Genomic DNA, 16,207 nt, shown 5'->3' on the forward strand with positions numbered 1-16,207 from the left:
GGCAATACTGATACCCTTCCTATATGTCTGTATCTTTCCCCATTTGGGTCAGGATAGGTAGACTCACCCTTTCAAATGCAAAGATTTTTCATGGAATACACAGACCTGTCACACAGAGGATTATACTGTATGGAGAAATCAGGAAATTACAAGAAAGAGTTAGGTTTCTGTGGAGCATTGTGCATGGGGGAAAAAAACCCCAAACAAACCAAGACTGTCCCTGAATAAAAAATCCAAGCTGATCTATCATCTTGAATGATTTTCAGCAGTAATTATGAACAGGAGTTATTTATATTGTATGCTGAAAATAAACAGCACCCTGTAGCCTTAAAAAGCAGAAATTAAAGAAATTTACTCCAGATTCAGTAAAAGCAGAAAAGAATGCTCTTCACACTGGTGTGCAGACCTCTGGGATCTACAGGCTGTTTCCAAGGTTTCTGAGTTCAGATGGGTTCTACAGCAATCACGGCCGTGGCATTTCCAGAGGCACCCACTTCTCCACTAAAAAAAGTGTGAGGGCTTCTGCCAACATAGTGCCATTGCTGTAGCTCCAAGGCAAAATTTTAAGGGTGACCTTTCTATGTCTGGCTGAATCAACTATTCACCCATTTCATATATGTCACTACGGATGTGAACTCTGAGGCCAAGGCAGAGAAGTTGCTTTCTGAAAAAAGCAGCTGTGCGCTTTGGGCTATGGAATGCCAGGGGAAGAGGAGAGGAAATATTTGTGGCAATGCTGAAAGCTATAAATGTCTCATCATGCATACTTAATATGTGTTTGAGTCCATTTCAGCCTTTTAGGGGGTGGCAGCTCTCACTGTGGAAGCCTGGTTAATTTGTTAAAGATTTTCTGTGCCATAGACAAATTGCAGCATCTTACTTTAACCCTGAGGCTTCTACAGTTCAGGGCAGTTGTTACTAATTCCTTCTGGCAGTTTTGGTGTTATCTTGCAGAAGATTCTTTGAACTTAAGGTTGCAGATGCAAATACCTCATTCATTTTGCAGCCTCTTCTTTCAAGGAAATATCCTCTATCCTATGCAAATACGCATGAGCTGTTTCTCTTGTTTTCTCAATACAGTTTTGCATAGCAAACACAGAAAGCTAATCTCTTCCTCTCCATCACCCCAAACCCTACACACATTCCCACTTCCTTGCTCCCAGTGCTGTAGCTTGTTGAAACAGCTGTGAGACCGAGTAGGTTTAAGGATGCTCTAGATAAAAACTTTGCCCCACTTAGGCCTACTGGACATATATTCATCCTGACACACATGCTTTTGAAAGGCTCGGGTCAGTCATTCCACGTGTGTCTTGTTTTGCTAATTCAGTGGAAATTGCCAGAGAGCTCTGTCTCCCTCCATCATCAAGCAGGAACTGAAGCTGCCATTGTATTGTGGCTGTGATCATGCTACTACTCCTATAAATTATTCACAGTATTGCAGTGTAATCTTCTGTTATGTTAAAAATAGGTCATCATGAGTTTCCCCAGTGAAATTTCTAAGTGACAACAGCTGATTCTAGCTTTGTCTCCAGAAAACAGTGACCTTTCCAAAGCAGTAATTGCCAATTAGGCTGCACTTCCATCTCCCTGACAGCTCCAGTGCACCTTCACAAACACTGGTTCGCAGCAATGGTAACCCCACATTATACTTGAGACAACTAAACCAGAGCTACTGAATTACCTGCTGAGCTTTGCCATAGCACTTTGGTTTCTATTAGCCTCTGCTTCCAGGCCAAAGAGAAAAATCAGGATTATCAGAGAAGAGATTACAGTCAGAGGATATCTAAATGTTCTGCCCCTCCCAGGCACCCAGAAGGCTTCTTCAAAGGGCTGAGCAGGATTTTCTGGCTGATATGCATCAGTTACACTTGCTCTGGGGGGTGGATATAACAAGAAGTACTTCACTTTTCCCATTGCCACACAGGCTCCAGCCCACTGAATCCCCTGAATCAACAGAACAGGAGGCTTTCAGATCTGTTGCAGATGTATCTAGAGAGACTTGGAAAGGGGAGCATGACCTGGTATTCTGGACAGAGGTGTAGGGGAAACCCTCTTTCCCCCATAAAATACTCTGTGGGAGGACTCTACGTGGACCCCCTCGAAAATGTGTGACATGGATGCAATTTTCCTGCTTGCTGTGGGGATGTATGTCTGTTATGCAGATACAAAGACTTAGCTCAGTCCTGGGTGACTTCATTCACCTGAAAGCAAGGACTGGTGGTGGGTGGCAATGCTCAGCAGACCATGCAGACAAGAATTCACATGGAGGTCTCTCATTAGCATGTTTGGACCAGCAAGAGGCCAAAGGAAGTGGGGAGATGGGTGGGCAGACCACAACTTTGAGTTTTGTGTGCCTGAGATAGATCAGGCCTGATCGAGCCTTCATGGAAGACAATTTATATATTTTTCTGTTGTAACTCCTTTATGCTGTGTTTCTGTGTATGTCCCATGCTCATAAGGGATGCACAAGGCATCTTCATATTGCTGATGGACATCCCACAGGACATCTCCAGCAGGTATCACCCCCAGGCAAGCCACCTGTGGGAACACAGGGTGCAAACCTGACTGCTCTTACCTGGGGATCTTGGTCCAGACCCAGAGATGAATGATCATATTTGAGAGTGGGGAACATGGCAAGTACTGGAGCCATCACTTAGAAAAGCTTTTAGGGGAGAGGTAAGAGACAAGAGTCTGAGGCCTGCCATGAGCAATATGGGCAAGATGCAAGCTTTAACTCGCTGATCATAACCAAGTTCACCGTTACTTTTTCCAACTAAACATACTGAAGTGTTGCCCCAATTCTCCTGCTACACCCTGCCCATGCTGCTCTTTTATTGACTCTATTCCGGTTTTTATACCTTCTTTGTCAGCTGAGCTTGCTCAATACATTTAGCTTGCATTCATTGTCATCCTGTAACACTTGCTCTCCTTCTAAAAGAGTTTGATACCCAGTTGTTTTTCACTGCTGACATCCTCTAACCACTCTGCAACCATTTCCCCCCTTTTACTTCCCATCACAGTGTTGCTGCTCCACCCTCAAGTTCCTAATTTCTCATGATGTTGCTTTTGCAAAGCTTTCCACCTGCTGCTCCAGAGCACTTGGTGGGAAAAAGTTACAAGCACTGATCCTCTGCAGTGATTCAGGAACAAATTCAATCTTCTGGGACTTCTGGCCAGATGCTCTTTGGTAATGACCAGTGAATAATGCAGTGGTTGTGTCCTGTAGCATGGTGGTCAGGACACACTTGGTATATTGAGGAACAGCTATGGATGCAGATGAAGAGGGCTAGGGACAGAAAGGGGAGTCACCTTTATCTTTTGATATACTGCAAGAGATAACCCTTTCCACAGGTAATCCTTCCTTTATCTCTTCTTTGTCCCACCTTACTGAAATTGTGGTGGTCTGAGATAGCTGCCTTCAGATCAAAAACACTTCCACCAATGATCTGTGCCTCTGGCATCATTTGAAGTTCCAGAGGAGTATGCACAAGCATACACCCTCCCTGCCCTCACATATGTAACTTGAGGGAGTAGGACAAATGAGCCACCAATTGCGTTTTGTTTTCTTTTTTTTTTTTCCCCAGAACACGTTTGAAAATCATCCCCAATGCCTCTTCTGGGCAGGTTTTGGGTGGCAATGTTCGTGCAGGGTTGGAGGGAGAATTACATTCCAGTTTCTCAGACTGCTTAGCAACCAGAGCTGGCTGAGCTGCTCTTAAGTGCACACCAAGTGTGTGGATGGCTTGTCTAGTACAGCAGCTCTAGCCATATTTTTTCTCCTGCTCTTGTTTTTCAAGAGCATTCCTTGTTTTCTAGTTAAGGCACATGAAAAACTGCTGGAAACTAATTTTTGCTTTCCTGGACAGCTGGAAGTCAGCTACGCTATGCAATGATCAAAGCTACAGGAGGGATCAGAGATCTGAAAAGACAAGTATGGCGCTGTCAGCCTACTTTTTGGGAGCCTGACTGTCAGACAATGCCATCCATGTTGGTGATGTGCTGGCTTAAAGTCCTGTTGCTGGAAAGCCATGAAACCACCTCCCCCAGAGGAGAGCAGAGAGTAGAACCCAGTGCTTTCCATGGGTCTGCAGCATGTGAGATACCTGCTCAGGGCAGCCTGTCCCAATACAACCAACATGATCAAGAAGGTCATCTCCAGGAATGGATTTGGCTTTGTAGACAGAAAGTCAATATGTTCCTAGCTTCCTCATTGGATTTTCTTGATTCACTAGGTAATCTCTTTCCTCTTTCTTGTTTCTTGGCTCTCAAGTGCCCAGACCTGACTTCTTGCCACAACCTTCATCTTCCTGTGTGACAATAGGCTGAGATCCCCACTGTGTTTAGGGTTCTTAGGGACTGAGGCCATCTCTATCTGTGTTACCAGACAGTAATGCCTGCTGCTGAAATCTGCTGGTTATATCAGGACTGCAGTTAAAATGTGACCCCAGCTCATGTTCATCTCCAGACTCCCTTGCACCCTCACGTGCACTTCTGAGGCAAATTTTGGGCAAGCTCTGAAGCACAGAGGAGGAGAAAATCTTTCTTAGTACATGTCCAAGCACATTCTGCTTAGTAGCCTCAGACATGGCTGATCCAGCCCCATGCTCATCCGCCCCATGCTATGAAGCAGACAGCAGGCCTGGAAGGATAGTATTATATGGGACAAGACAATATGGGGCATGTCAGCAACCACCAAAGGTATCCTAAGTCCGTGACTGAAAGGTTGGGAGCACCCAGGACTTTGGCCTGCCTTGCTGTGACCTCCAGCAGAAGAGTAGAAACAGGGACTACCTTCCTCCTGCTCAGTGGTTGTCCCACGTGTCAGGGTTAAGAAGGGAGAAGTTGCAGGGATGATGGGTGTAGTCTGGGGGAAATGGTGGTCAGGTAGGAGAAGGCTGCAAAGTCTGAGAGTGGAGGAAAAGGAACAAATAATGCCAGACAAGTTAAAAAACCAAGTCCCTTGCCTGAATCCTGTAGTGCTGTGCACCTGTGTTCCTGCATGTCCCTAACATGGCAGTTTCACAGTGGAAACCCAGGAGGAGGCTCTGGGGCAAAGGCTCCAGGTAATTTCCACCCTCAGTTACACTAATGTAACACCAGACTTGCCCTGAAATCATTCCCAGATACACAGCAGTATGTGTGACCCAGCCAGGTCCTTGGTGCAGTCAGAGATCATGCTCCTCTTTCCTTCTCCTGGTCCACGGTTCTGCACAGAGGATTGCAGCATCGAGAAATTATTTGAATTCCCTTTCTGCCTCCAAGATACCGCCACTTCCCTCTTTTCCTCATCAGCGCATATTTCTGTGGCTTAAATATAGCAAATATAAAACAAGTGCAGCACACACAAAATGCCTTTCGGGGGAGCGCAATGAACATGCTGCCTCTGTAATGTAATGAACCCCCACGTGCATCTGCCAAGTATTTGGGCTGAGATTCCAAAGGAGAGGGGGTGGTCCACAACACAGAGAAGCTCACGACTAAACCCTGAGACCAGTACCCCCATGCGTGTCTTGAGGTTGCTTGTTGGTCCAGCCTGCCTTTACCTGGAGGTGTTGAACCACTTGGAGAAATCCTTTCCCCTAGGAAAGGTGAAGAGCAGCTTTTCATACCATGTCACTGGGGCTGTGAGTGGATTTGAATTAAAAGAATTCACAAACAATATGTAATGTAAAACAAATAAATAGTGTTTCTTTTGGGGTGTGGTCTAGCTTTGCGGCTGAAGTTAAATGACACCAGAGAAACCTCGCCAGTTTTTGAATGTCTGACCCTGGGAACTATTTTCAGTGCAGTAATTTTTGAAGTGATTAATGACAACAACTTGGCACTAATCAGGGGCTGGTGTTGCTGATTAAGCTAACTCTTCCTTGGCTCACAACAGGCATCAGGAATAGAGTGGGCAGGAAGCTCCCCAGAGTGCCAGAAGAGGCAGAGCACATCAGGACCTCCCGAGCTGCTTGCTTTTCAACAGGGAAATTAAAAAAAAAAAAAGCTATAGACATCCAACTCTAGAGCTGAGCTCAGCAGTGTTGGAGTGCTCTGCTCCTCTTGTGGCTTCATTTTTCTTTGAGAATATTTTTGTATGGATTCTTTTCAACATTCCCACCCCTCTCAAAAAAAAAAAAAAAAAGAAAAAAGTGCCTCACTTGTTAAATGTATGCTGGGACTGCTAGTGTGGCACTCCTTGCATGTGTTTGTAGGAGGATCTCAGAAATGCTATCTAGTTTCAAATCTATCTACATCTATAAAAATCTCTCTTTTCTTCAAGAAATTCAAGAAAAGCAAATCTGTTAGTTCAGTGTGAAGGTCTGATCCTTCATTCCTGATGTAAACCTAAGTTCCCCAATCGTTCAATTTATAAATTGGACAGCTTCTCCACATGACACTCCAGAACTCAGGGGTTCCCCAGAAGAAGCAGGCTATGCTTGCTCCACTCTTTACATTACCAGCATTAAGAAACCACAGTGACCTCTGGTCTGCTGGTGACATTTGAGGCAAAAAAAGATCTTATTTGCTCAGTGCTACCTCTGTTAGTTCTGTGCCATTACCTGGGCCCTGTCCTTACTTTTTCTTCTTCTGCTTGCATGAGAAAATGCTGTGAGTGGGACTTCAAAACTTTCAGGAGCTCTCAGTTGGCAAACTGCACTTCTACACAGTCACAACCACCCTGCTAAAATGAACCCAGTGTCAAGTAAGTCACATTCATGTTCACAACAGAGCCCTCCACTGCTCTGAGCTACCACGTAATGGGGAGGATGTGAGCAAAGCTCCATTTATGCCATAGAGCCTGAACACTGGCCAGCCTTGTTAGCCACTGGCATCTTAATCACAAACTTTGGAGAGCTGTAGGGTTAACATGAGATTTTATAAGCTCATCTTACTGAGGTCCTGCAGGAGTCCCTGAAAACTTAATGTCTATGTCAATGACAATAAAATCACAGAGATTTTAGCCACCCCACCAAGCCCCCCAAGAAAGGCTATCCCTCTCTCTTCTGCCACAGGTGGTTGTGACACCCTTCCAGGAAAGCTCCTGGATCACCGCTCGGCTGCTGCCATACCTCAACCATAGGCACACTCCTCAGGGGACACCAGAGGGCTTTTCACTCTGGTATTGCACAAAAGCTCATCATTGCAGGTGACTTCCCCTACGGTCGGACATGGGGTGGGCAGGAAGGCAGGGCTGGCCCAGGGAGCAGCCTGGTGTGATGAAAGGAGAGCTGTTGCAAGCCCTTGTGTGCAGTGCTATCTTCAGAGAGCTCTGAGTTTTTGGGGCAGTTTTGGGTTTTGCTTCCCAGGGTGGTCATTTCACCTGGGATTATGGGATTAGGTATTTATTGGGTTGGGCTACTTTGAGAATATTTTCCTCTCTGAGGGATGGGTTGTGACTAATTTCAGGCAGGCTCATGCAATGCCGTGACACAGGCAGCAAAGGCTGGGGTTTCCCCAAAATACTACTTTATTTTCTCACTCTTTGTGGCTTCCTTTCTTTCTACCTCACTTTTTGTCTTTCCATCTTTTTACCAACCATTTGAACTCTAGGTATCATTTCCAAGCTCTGAGTCTCTTAACTTTCCAATTCCCCTACTATCTACAATTAAACCAGAGTAAGCCAATGTCAGCCCTTGGAAGTTATGCAGAGTTAAGCCCATTATGTTCAGGACTTCCATAGCAGTTTTGCTTCATCTGTTTTCCAGTTGCCAAAGACACAGGAATACCAGTGACTCTTCAAACATAAACCCCTACTTCAAACTGTTTCTCCACTCTTGGATGCCAGATCAAGAACATACTGCTTAAAATTCTGTGGGGCCTGACAACACCCCGCACCCTCACGAGCAGTGCTGAGATACAGGAGAAATCCTACTATTGTGAACTCTTCCCACCACCAACTTTTTAGTGCCTCTGCGGCACTGTCAAGTGCTTGACTGCTCTTCTCTCTCTCTCATTCTCTTTAATATATGCCCTGAGACTGTTTTCACTCCTCGTCTTTTAACTCTGCACTTCCTGACCCGGTTGTTTTGTGCCTGTCACACCCTTGGTACAGCAACCACAAGGCTTTGGTTTTAGCATCTCGGCAGGCGGAAGCTCATTTCACAGGCAGCTGAGCTGTGCCTCGAATTATTAAAGGGGTGAAGTTGTTTACACCACCCGCTCACGTTAGCCAAGCCACATTTATTTTGTGAATCTAATGATGGGACTGAGAGACAAAAAGCTTGTGTTTCACAGAGCTTTGTAAAGACACTATGTAAAAACAGGAGGGGAAAAATGTGTGAAAAGGAAGGCAATTTTGCTTCAGCCTTTAGTAAGACACTTGTTTTGCAAGCTCAGAAGACGCTGCAAGCACACCTGATCAGTGGTTTCTCTCTGGCTTGTACATACCTTCCTCTTTTCTCTGAGGGCTGGTTAATGCCACTTGTTTATTTGACCTGTTTTTTCCCCTCACTGTTGTTATTATTAGCGATCTAGAAATATTGTCAACAGATATGAACCAAAAATGTTGTCTTCAAGAGACAGAGAAGAAAACACCCAGAAGTTCAACGATCTTAAATTAAAAAATAGGGAGAGAACAAAGCAGAACGTGCCTCTCATTTCAATCTTTTTTTTTTTTTTTTCATTTCGGGCCTCATGGACTCAAACTTTCCTTCCTTTCATATATGGAGCAGGATGCCCTGTTAAAAATAGCCCTCCAGCTGCTCAGGACAGCTGGAAGTGCCAACGGGTTGGAGCTCTGTGGGTGGGTGAGTGTGGGGGTGCCTAGGGTGGGGATGGGTGTCTTGCACTGACTCCTCCAACCACAAAAAGCTCTCTCCCCAGTCTGCATAACTCTGTGTCCGCCCATGTATCACAACCAAAAAGAAGCAGCTGCGAGAAGCAGGTGAGCGGAGCATTCAGTGTAAACAGGAATAAGAAAAAATGCTCCATAAGAGAGCACCCTCTTTTCCTTGATGGCCTTGTACTGTGTGTTAAATAGATCTGATCATGCTCTTGGAGAAAGGAGCTTCAGTCTGAGTTTATAGGCCAAATAATCCCTCTACAATCTATCTGGATGAAGCAGACACTGTTGCCTTGGTGATGGGACTTCTCATCCCCTGAGCTGCAGCAAGTACAGCACATGCATTCTCCATGTTCAGGAACGTGAGATAAGCCAAAAGGACAAGTAGGGCTGGTGGGACCTGTAAACGTTTTCAGGACACTGATTTGCTTTCTCCCAGCAGTCAGGAAGGAGAAGCTCCCATGCTTGATACATCACAAGGTTGCTCATCCTTACGGGAGCCTTCTGAGATATTAGTCACTTGCATGCTGGATAAAAAGTAGCCATCAAACTGGGATGAAAACATGGGAAAAACAGTATCTCTGTATATCTCTGATGTAGGCATCTGCTGGAATACCCGTAATGATATGCACACATGAATATTCTTGGAAGACATAATTCCCTTATAGTTGTGCCAGTTTGATGTGCTCTGTGGGGAGGGGTCACGCCTGATGGGGCTCACAAAAGCAGAGCTAGATAAGGCATGGAAAGAAAACCTGGTCCCATGGGTCACAGACAAGCTGTGACATGGATGTCCCTGCGTGACATTTTGACAAGTCACTGCAGTTACATGCCCAAGAGAAGCATAGTGCCTTGTATTGCTTTAGGGGAAGAGAAAAGTGGCTTAACCTGAATTGTTGCTAAATAAAGAGTATGTCTCAAATTTAAGTCAACATTCAAGGCTTTATCCTCATTTTTCTCTAACATCTCTAACCTCATTATGTGCAGGCAGTGCATACAACCATGTACAGCAGCTACCTTTCATTTCAGCTAAACCTCAATGCCGATCCCAAACCCCAGAGCTAGAACTCCTTTCTCTCCTACAGAGAGCAGGCAGGCTTTACAGGGATGTAAAGGCATCTGGTACATTTTTAAAGCACGCCTTAAAAGTCTGATGCAGTTACTGTTCTGTTGGGAGCCTTGATGGACAGCAGTGCTGGAATGTATCTGTGTGCCATAACAGCACATCAGTCCTGGGCAAGGAAAGGGCCCTGTGACTCTGAGACTGTGCAGGACACCATCTAAAGTGGGGCTCAGGTCTACTGAACCCAGAGCACGGGCTTTTTTACTGAACACAAGGAAAAGGACAGTTTTGATTTTTTTCCACCACGCTTTGGAAACATGAACGGGATTTTGTGCCAGCTGTGGTCTGAGAGGCAGGTTGTGGTTATCCCAAGTGCAACCAGAGGGCACATAAAGGAGGTGAGAAGTGGACACGGGAAGAGAGATCAGTGCAGAGCAAGTGCATGAAAAGATCTGCAATAAATCACAGCCTAATTTCTATTTTTTCCTGTGCATTCTCAGTTTGAACATGTTGATCACTGCTAAAGAGATACTTGGACCCATACGCTTGCCATGTTTGCTGGGTGCTTCCAAATTCTGTGCATAGATGCCTCTCCTTGACCTAGGAGCTCCTGCTGTGCCAAGCCTCTAGTCCCAGTCAGAGGCTGTGCTGGGGGATGACATCATGCCTCTGTGTGAGCCCTCAGTTCTTTTCCCAGGGAAACCAGAATCTGCCAAGAGAGCTGACTTGTGCCCAAATCTCCCTCCCTCTCTGGGCCTGGGAGCCACAGGAGAGTTCCTGGCTCCTCATCTTAGACAGAGCCAGGGAAAATCCATGCCTGCTTGGCTGCAGTGATGAGGGGAAGCCTCCTGCTAGAGGAAGGGATTTCTTTTTAATGACATATAACTTCAGAATCTAAAGGTACTTAGAATCACTAAAAATTAAACAACATTTTCCCCAGAATAGGTGTTTTGACCTAAGAAAAATGTAAGACTAATTGAAGACACTTGCCTTGAATTAACATAGTGAGTAAGGCCATAAAAGAAACACCACCTATCACTGACTGTGCTTTCAAGAGGCTAAAAGAGTTTCTTCTCGAAACTTTTGCATACTACAGCTGTGCCCTGCTAAACACTGGCCAGGCTGCAGAGGAGAGGGAGTTGTGCTTCACTGAACCTAAGCACAGTCACTTGCAAAGCCTCTGCAGACCCTTTGAAGGAGAGAGCACAATGTCAGTGCAAGGCTGTTATTAGAAAACAAGAGAGTTAGCTAACAAAGTTTCTTTGAGGACGAACATTTTGAAGCCTTGCATACCTCTTGCAAGAGTCAATCTGTTTTTTTCTGAAAATAGTTCTAGCATACTTTGTCACACCCAGCCCTGTGACTTGCCATGTCAGTGTATAATAGGGAAAAATGATGCTTATTGTAGCATAAGTGCATGAAAATGTTGGAATTATCAATTATGCTGAAAAAAATACAGAAGTTTTCAACAAATGTTTTCGTTTGCATGTGAGAAAATATCAGTGCCAGCTTACAGTCTTATCAATGGGAAAGTATTTCCCCCTTTACCTTTCCCAAAGGAGAATTTTAAACTGCAGTTTTGAGAAGAGTTATTCAAGGAACTTCTTGTTGATTTTTAAAAAATTCCTCTGGTGTTTCTCAGAGGAATTCCAGAGAACTATGAGTTAATGTTGTGTCATTAATGATGTGATAACCTGGCAGTGGTCCTGGCCTTCTTATGGAATACCTGACATAAGAGTCATATACGCAAAATTAAAGGAGATGGAATACAATCACTGGCACTTGTTAGAATTTTCTAGAAAATAATTGTATTGATAGTGTGCTTGGACTTCTGTAAGAAATAAGACTTGATACTGCATGAGATCTTGACAGATGTAACACAGCTGAGAAATCATCAGGGATGCCAGTTTCTAGTGAGGACATAAAAAGATTGGTTCTTCCCTACGGGATTGAACTCTTTTCACTTCAGTGACCTGAAAGGGAATTTTAAACAGTGATTGACTGAATATGTAGATGGCACGACTTCTGGAGAAGTGGTAAATCACTTCAAGAACAGGCTACTTAAGTGGGATGATTCATCTGGCTCTAGTATGGGCATGGCTGGGAGCAAAGGAGATAAGCCATAGTTATAGCATTGTCTATGTCCTGAGAAATTTGACTCTGAAAGACTTGGAGATTATAGAGAAAAATCTGGTGAAGAGCAGACCCTCAGATGATGCTGGGATCTGAAAAGACTTAAGCAGACCCTTGAACTGATCCTGATATATATATATATTTATAAAGTATGAGTGAACAGATCACGTAAATTCTGGATTTGTCCCTATTCTAGCAGTTTGGGAGCACTAGGCTCTGTGGTGGTGTCCACCAAGGGACTGGTCTCAAGAACATGAAAATGCTTAAAAGATTGAAACTTTACAAGGAAACTGTCATGATAACAGTCTGCTTGGCAAAGGATAGGAGTGGTCTGAATACATTCTGTACATAGTATATGAGATATTTATATTCACAAACAATAGTGAGATCTTAGCTCTCCCTGGACAAGAGGGAAAACTAACTTCAAAAGACTAGACTGATCAGTGCTAGAAGAAATAAGATGCAGCTGTCTTTAACTGTGACAGTAACTAAGCATTGGGACAAGTTCAAAAGGTGGACAGAGATCTGCCATCCCTACTTTCCAAATCAATTTGGGTGTGGACTATAATAAAAACCAACCCATGTTCTAAGAGCTGTGGTCTGCACTGAGCTGTGAGTTCAACACCTGACAAACACCTCCATCTGGCCTGAAAACCTGTGACTACGTTTTGGCTGGCGCCTGGACTTCTGCAGCATGAGCAGTCGGGGGCTGCCCTGTGAAAGAAACAGGCACTGCTCCTCCCTGTTCGGATCCCACCCAGCCCGGGGGAGAGAGCTGGGTTCTCCAAGGTCAACAGCCCTCCCAAAACAGCAGCCAAAATGTTAATGTTTCTCTGCTAACCCGTTCAAAAAAGAGGACAGGGCGGTGAAGGGGAGGGCCATCACCGTGCCTGTGTTGTTTGGGCTCTCTGGCTAGCAGGTTTGGGAGCCTACAGACCCTCTGTCTGAGAGAGAAGCTGGGGTACATTTTTTCCCAGTTACAGGCAGGTGAGTTGAGGAGATCACCAACTCATAGACTAGTAGGATAACTCAGGTGGGAAGGGACGTCAGGAGGTCATCTGTTCCAACCTTCTGTTCCAAGCAGGGTCACAGAGAGGTTTTTAAAATGTTCCTGCCTTTGAAAAGCAGAGCCTCCTCTAGCTATTGTAGGATCAGCTCTGCCAGAAACAACTTAGCTGAGAGGCTGGAAAGGATTTTTCAAATGGTGATAATGTTCAGATAACACAATATATATGTCAAATAACTTGCACACATTTCTCTCCTTCCTTCCTATATTTCTGATCAAGAACATAGGCTAAATGTTTCAGAAACAGCAATGAAGCCTAAATCCCACTGGCTCTTCAGAGCACTTGAAAATGTCCATATCAAGTAAGAGCATGTGGATGATTATCCTGGCAAGCAGTATCTACCTGTGCTGAGAGCAGAATGCAGGGAATGCAACAGGGTATTTTCAAACCTAGTTGATTTGCCCAATGGCATCAGGTGTTCCTGGACTATCAGCACTTTTTCCATAACACAAATGCTCTGCCCTCTCCTTTCTGCAAATTCATTGCCCTTCTGAGCCCAGACTGGGACACAGGGTGAGGAGTGGGGGCATATAGACGTGAGAAATGTATTAGAGTACAGACAGTACATCATTGAAACTGCTTTCTTTTCAGAGTTGGTGCCTTTCACTGGGGCTCAGATAACTTGATTTGGCACTATTCACTGCTAAGTTTTCCATACCAACCGCAGCTGAGCTTTGTTTAAATGAAGCTTGCTGAAGCTGTGCTGAAAGTGAGTTTAAAGGTTCACAGTCTTTGGAGTGGATCCAGGCAGCTCTTTGTGCCTTCTACTCCCTTGGAAACTGTGGAGGGCTGGGGGCCGGGAGAAGATTTGCATGAGCAAGTTCTCCCCCTGGCCCCTGCTCAAGTGCAAAGGGGAGCAGTGAGCAGGGGCAGAAATTAGACACCATGGGCCAGATTCTTTCTCCTTCTTTGAGTCCTCTTATCTGTGTCTCTGCTATTTTGACCTAGTAGCACCGAGTACACATGTAAACGGTGACACAGAATGCAAGCAGTGAGGAATCAAGCACCAGCAGAAGCAGTTTTAGGGATAAGAAACTATGACACTGGCTTTGTACTCCGGGTTGTGGCAGTCGGAGAGAAGGACGCTAGTTTTGCTCAGATAATTTCAGTAGCAAATCACCTTTAGCCCCTGCAAAGAGCTCCCACTACTTTAATGACAGCTGCACCTGTGGTGTCGAATGCCCAACATGCTACTTTGCACAGTGCAGCCACTGTAGAAAACACACTGGGTGTCCCCCCAGCTTTCTTCTGCAGTAACTTCCTTGCCGAAGAAAGGTATTTTTATTGTATCTGTGGTCCTTTTGTTCTCCATTCTCTCAGGAGAAAAAGAAAGTCTGGTCACCCTGTGACCTTGGAGCCCATACACCAACTTCAGATTTACTCAAGAAATACCACCCAGGCTAGAAACCGGCCTCTAGACTGAGTAGGAGAAGGATTAATTTGATAAAAGATGACTTTACCTTCTTCAAAGGCATCATCTTCTTCTCCGAGCGCAGTCAAATCTTCTTGATCGTGCTGCATCGTTGAAAGGACGCAGCTCAGGGAGCAGCCAGCGTCGAGTGCTTGAACTGGTTCCTACGCTACAGCTCGACTATTTCCTTTTACCAGCTGCCTAAACATCTTGGTGGTAACAGCTTCCGCATCTACACTTACGAAAACAATCTCATTCATACAAACAACGCCTCCTGTTTTTACAGCCAGCCTTAGAGATGAGTTTTGAGGTCGAGTGTCTTTACTGTTGAGAGGGAAGTTGATTTTGAGAGCAGTGGCAGGCAGGACAGGCTTAAAATGCTCCCTGCCCTGTTGCTGAATGCTGTAGCAGCACAGCCCTGTCAGCCCGGAGTGTAAAGGTTTTGCATATGAATGTGAATGTTTCCTGGTGGTAGAGATAGAGCCAGGGAACAACTCACCGTGTTGGGTCTGCAGAGCAACTCGATTTCACCCCAGGGACAGTGTGAGAACAGGAAACCCCCGGGGCTCTCTCACTGCCATGTGTTCATGGGACTAATTTTTTATTTAGCACAGCAGCATTGACAGCACGTTCTTACCCACGCTGGGGTGACCCATGGCAATGGGCATCTGGTCAAGCTGGAAAGCCAAGGTGATGGCATTTGTCCCTTGGGCAGATGCCTTAGCAGGGACATGATTATCGCAGTTAGACTTATCCTACTCTGGGGTAAATTACCAAACCTAGGGACCATCCTGATCAGGTGTACAACAGAACAACATCACAGTAAAACTCACTGTCTGCCAGTAATAGGCATATAATTTGAGTTTCTCTGTCACTACTAATTTGTCATCACATCGGTCCATTCAGTCACTGTGTTTCCTGAACTTTATACATCAAGTTGACTCCTTCGTGTCGTCTCTCAGTTTATGAGAGGACCTTTTCTACAAACAAACTTAATCAAAACTCACACAAAAATACATTTGGCCTTCAGGTGTAGCGTCTGAGCCTTGCATAGCCCTGCTGTCCTTATCAGTCCACTCAAGGATATTTCATGTGTATGTCTGTCCACATACAGCTGCCTAGCACAGGCAGTCCCTCATATCGCTGCTACCAGAAGTTAGAATGCAATGACAGTAAACCTGAACCAAGCTGTGATTAGTCAGTCTAGCAATTGCATGTGTCGCCACACCCTTGGAAGTGAGACTCCCAGCACAGCAGTTGTGTTCACTGCAGCTTCCGGACGATGAATCACAAACAGATATAATGAGCTCATCTCTAGTTATTATACTGGGCTTTTTAATAGCTCTAGCAGTGGGTTTCCTGCCGAGGAAGACAAGACAAAAGATGGGACAGGTGCATTTGGAGCACCTAACCTAACCCTGGCCCAGGCCATGTTCATTAGCAAATCCTGTGGCAGCATTTTGATCATCACAGGAAAGTGAAATTCCCAGTTCAAGCACAGCCTTCCTCTGCATGCAGGGTCCCTGGAAAGTGGCGCTGCATCCCATGGAGCTTGTGCCTCCCCCTCACTGTCACATTAGGTGCCTTGGCTGCACAACCTGGAAGTTGCTGCCGTGCCAGGCTTGGAAAGCTGCATTTTCCTAGGTAGATGTGGTAGAAGCCAAGGTCATCCTAGGGCTTCTTCTAAGCAGGGCAGTATGGCTTGACTGCCCAGTTGTTTCTTTGCCACAACAGCAAGACTCCTTGAGGAACTCTGTTTCTAGGAA

General features: G+C 45.2%; 1 protein-coding gene across 1 annotated transcript in view; it reads right to left on the reverse strand.

Moving 5' to 3' along the window:
- The window catches only part of RIPOR2 (RHO family interacting cell polarization regulator 2), a 68,010-nt gene extending 53,395 nt beyond the window's left edge, over nucleotides 1-14,615 (reverse strand). The window contains exon 1 of the mRNA XM_050309273.1: nucleotides 14,491-14,615. Within this exon, the coding sequence (XP_050165230.1) occupies nucleotides 14,491-14,551 (61 nt within the window). The 5' untranslated portion in view covers nucleotides 14,552-14,615. The remainder of the gene's footprint in view (nucleotides 1-14,490) is intronic.
- Between the last annotated feature and the right edge of the window lie 1,592 nt (nucleotides 14,616-16,207).

Source organism: Myiozetetes cayanensis, unplaced genomic scaffold, assembly GCF_022539395.1.
Source record: "Myiozetetes cayanensis isolate MyiCay16 unplaced genomic scaffold, myiCay2020 scf1, whole genome shotgun sequence".
In the NCBI taxonomy this organism is placed as follows: Eukaryota; Metazoa; Chordata; class Aves; order Passeriformes; family Tyrannidae; genus Myiozetetes; species Myiozetetes cayanensis.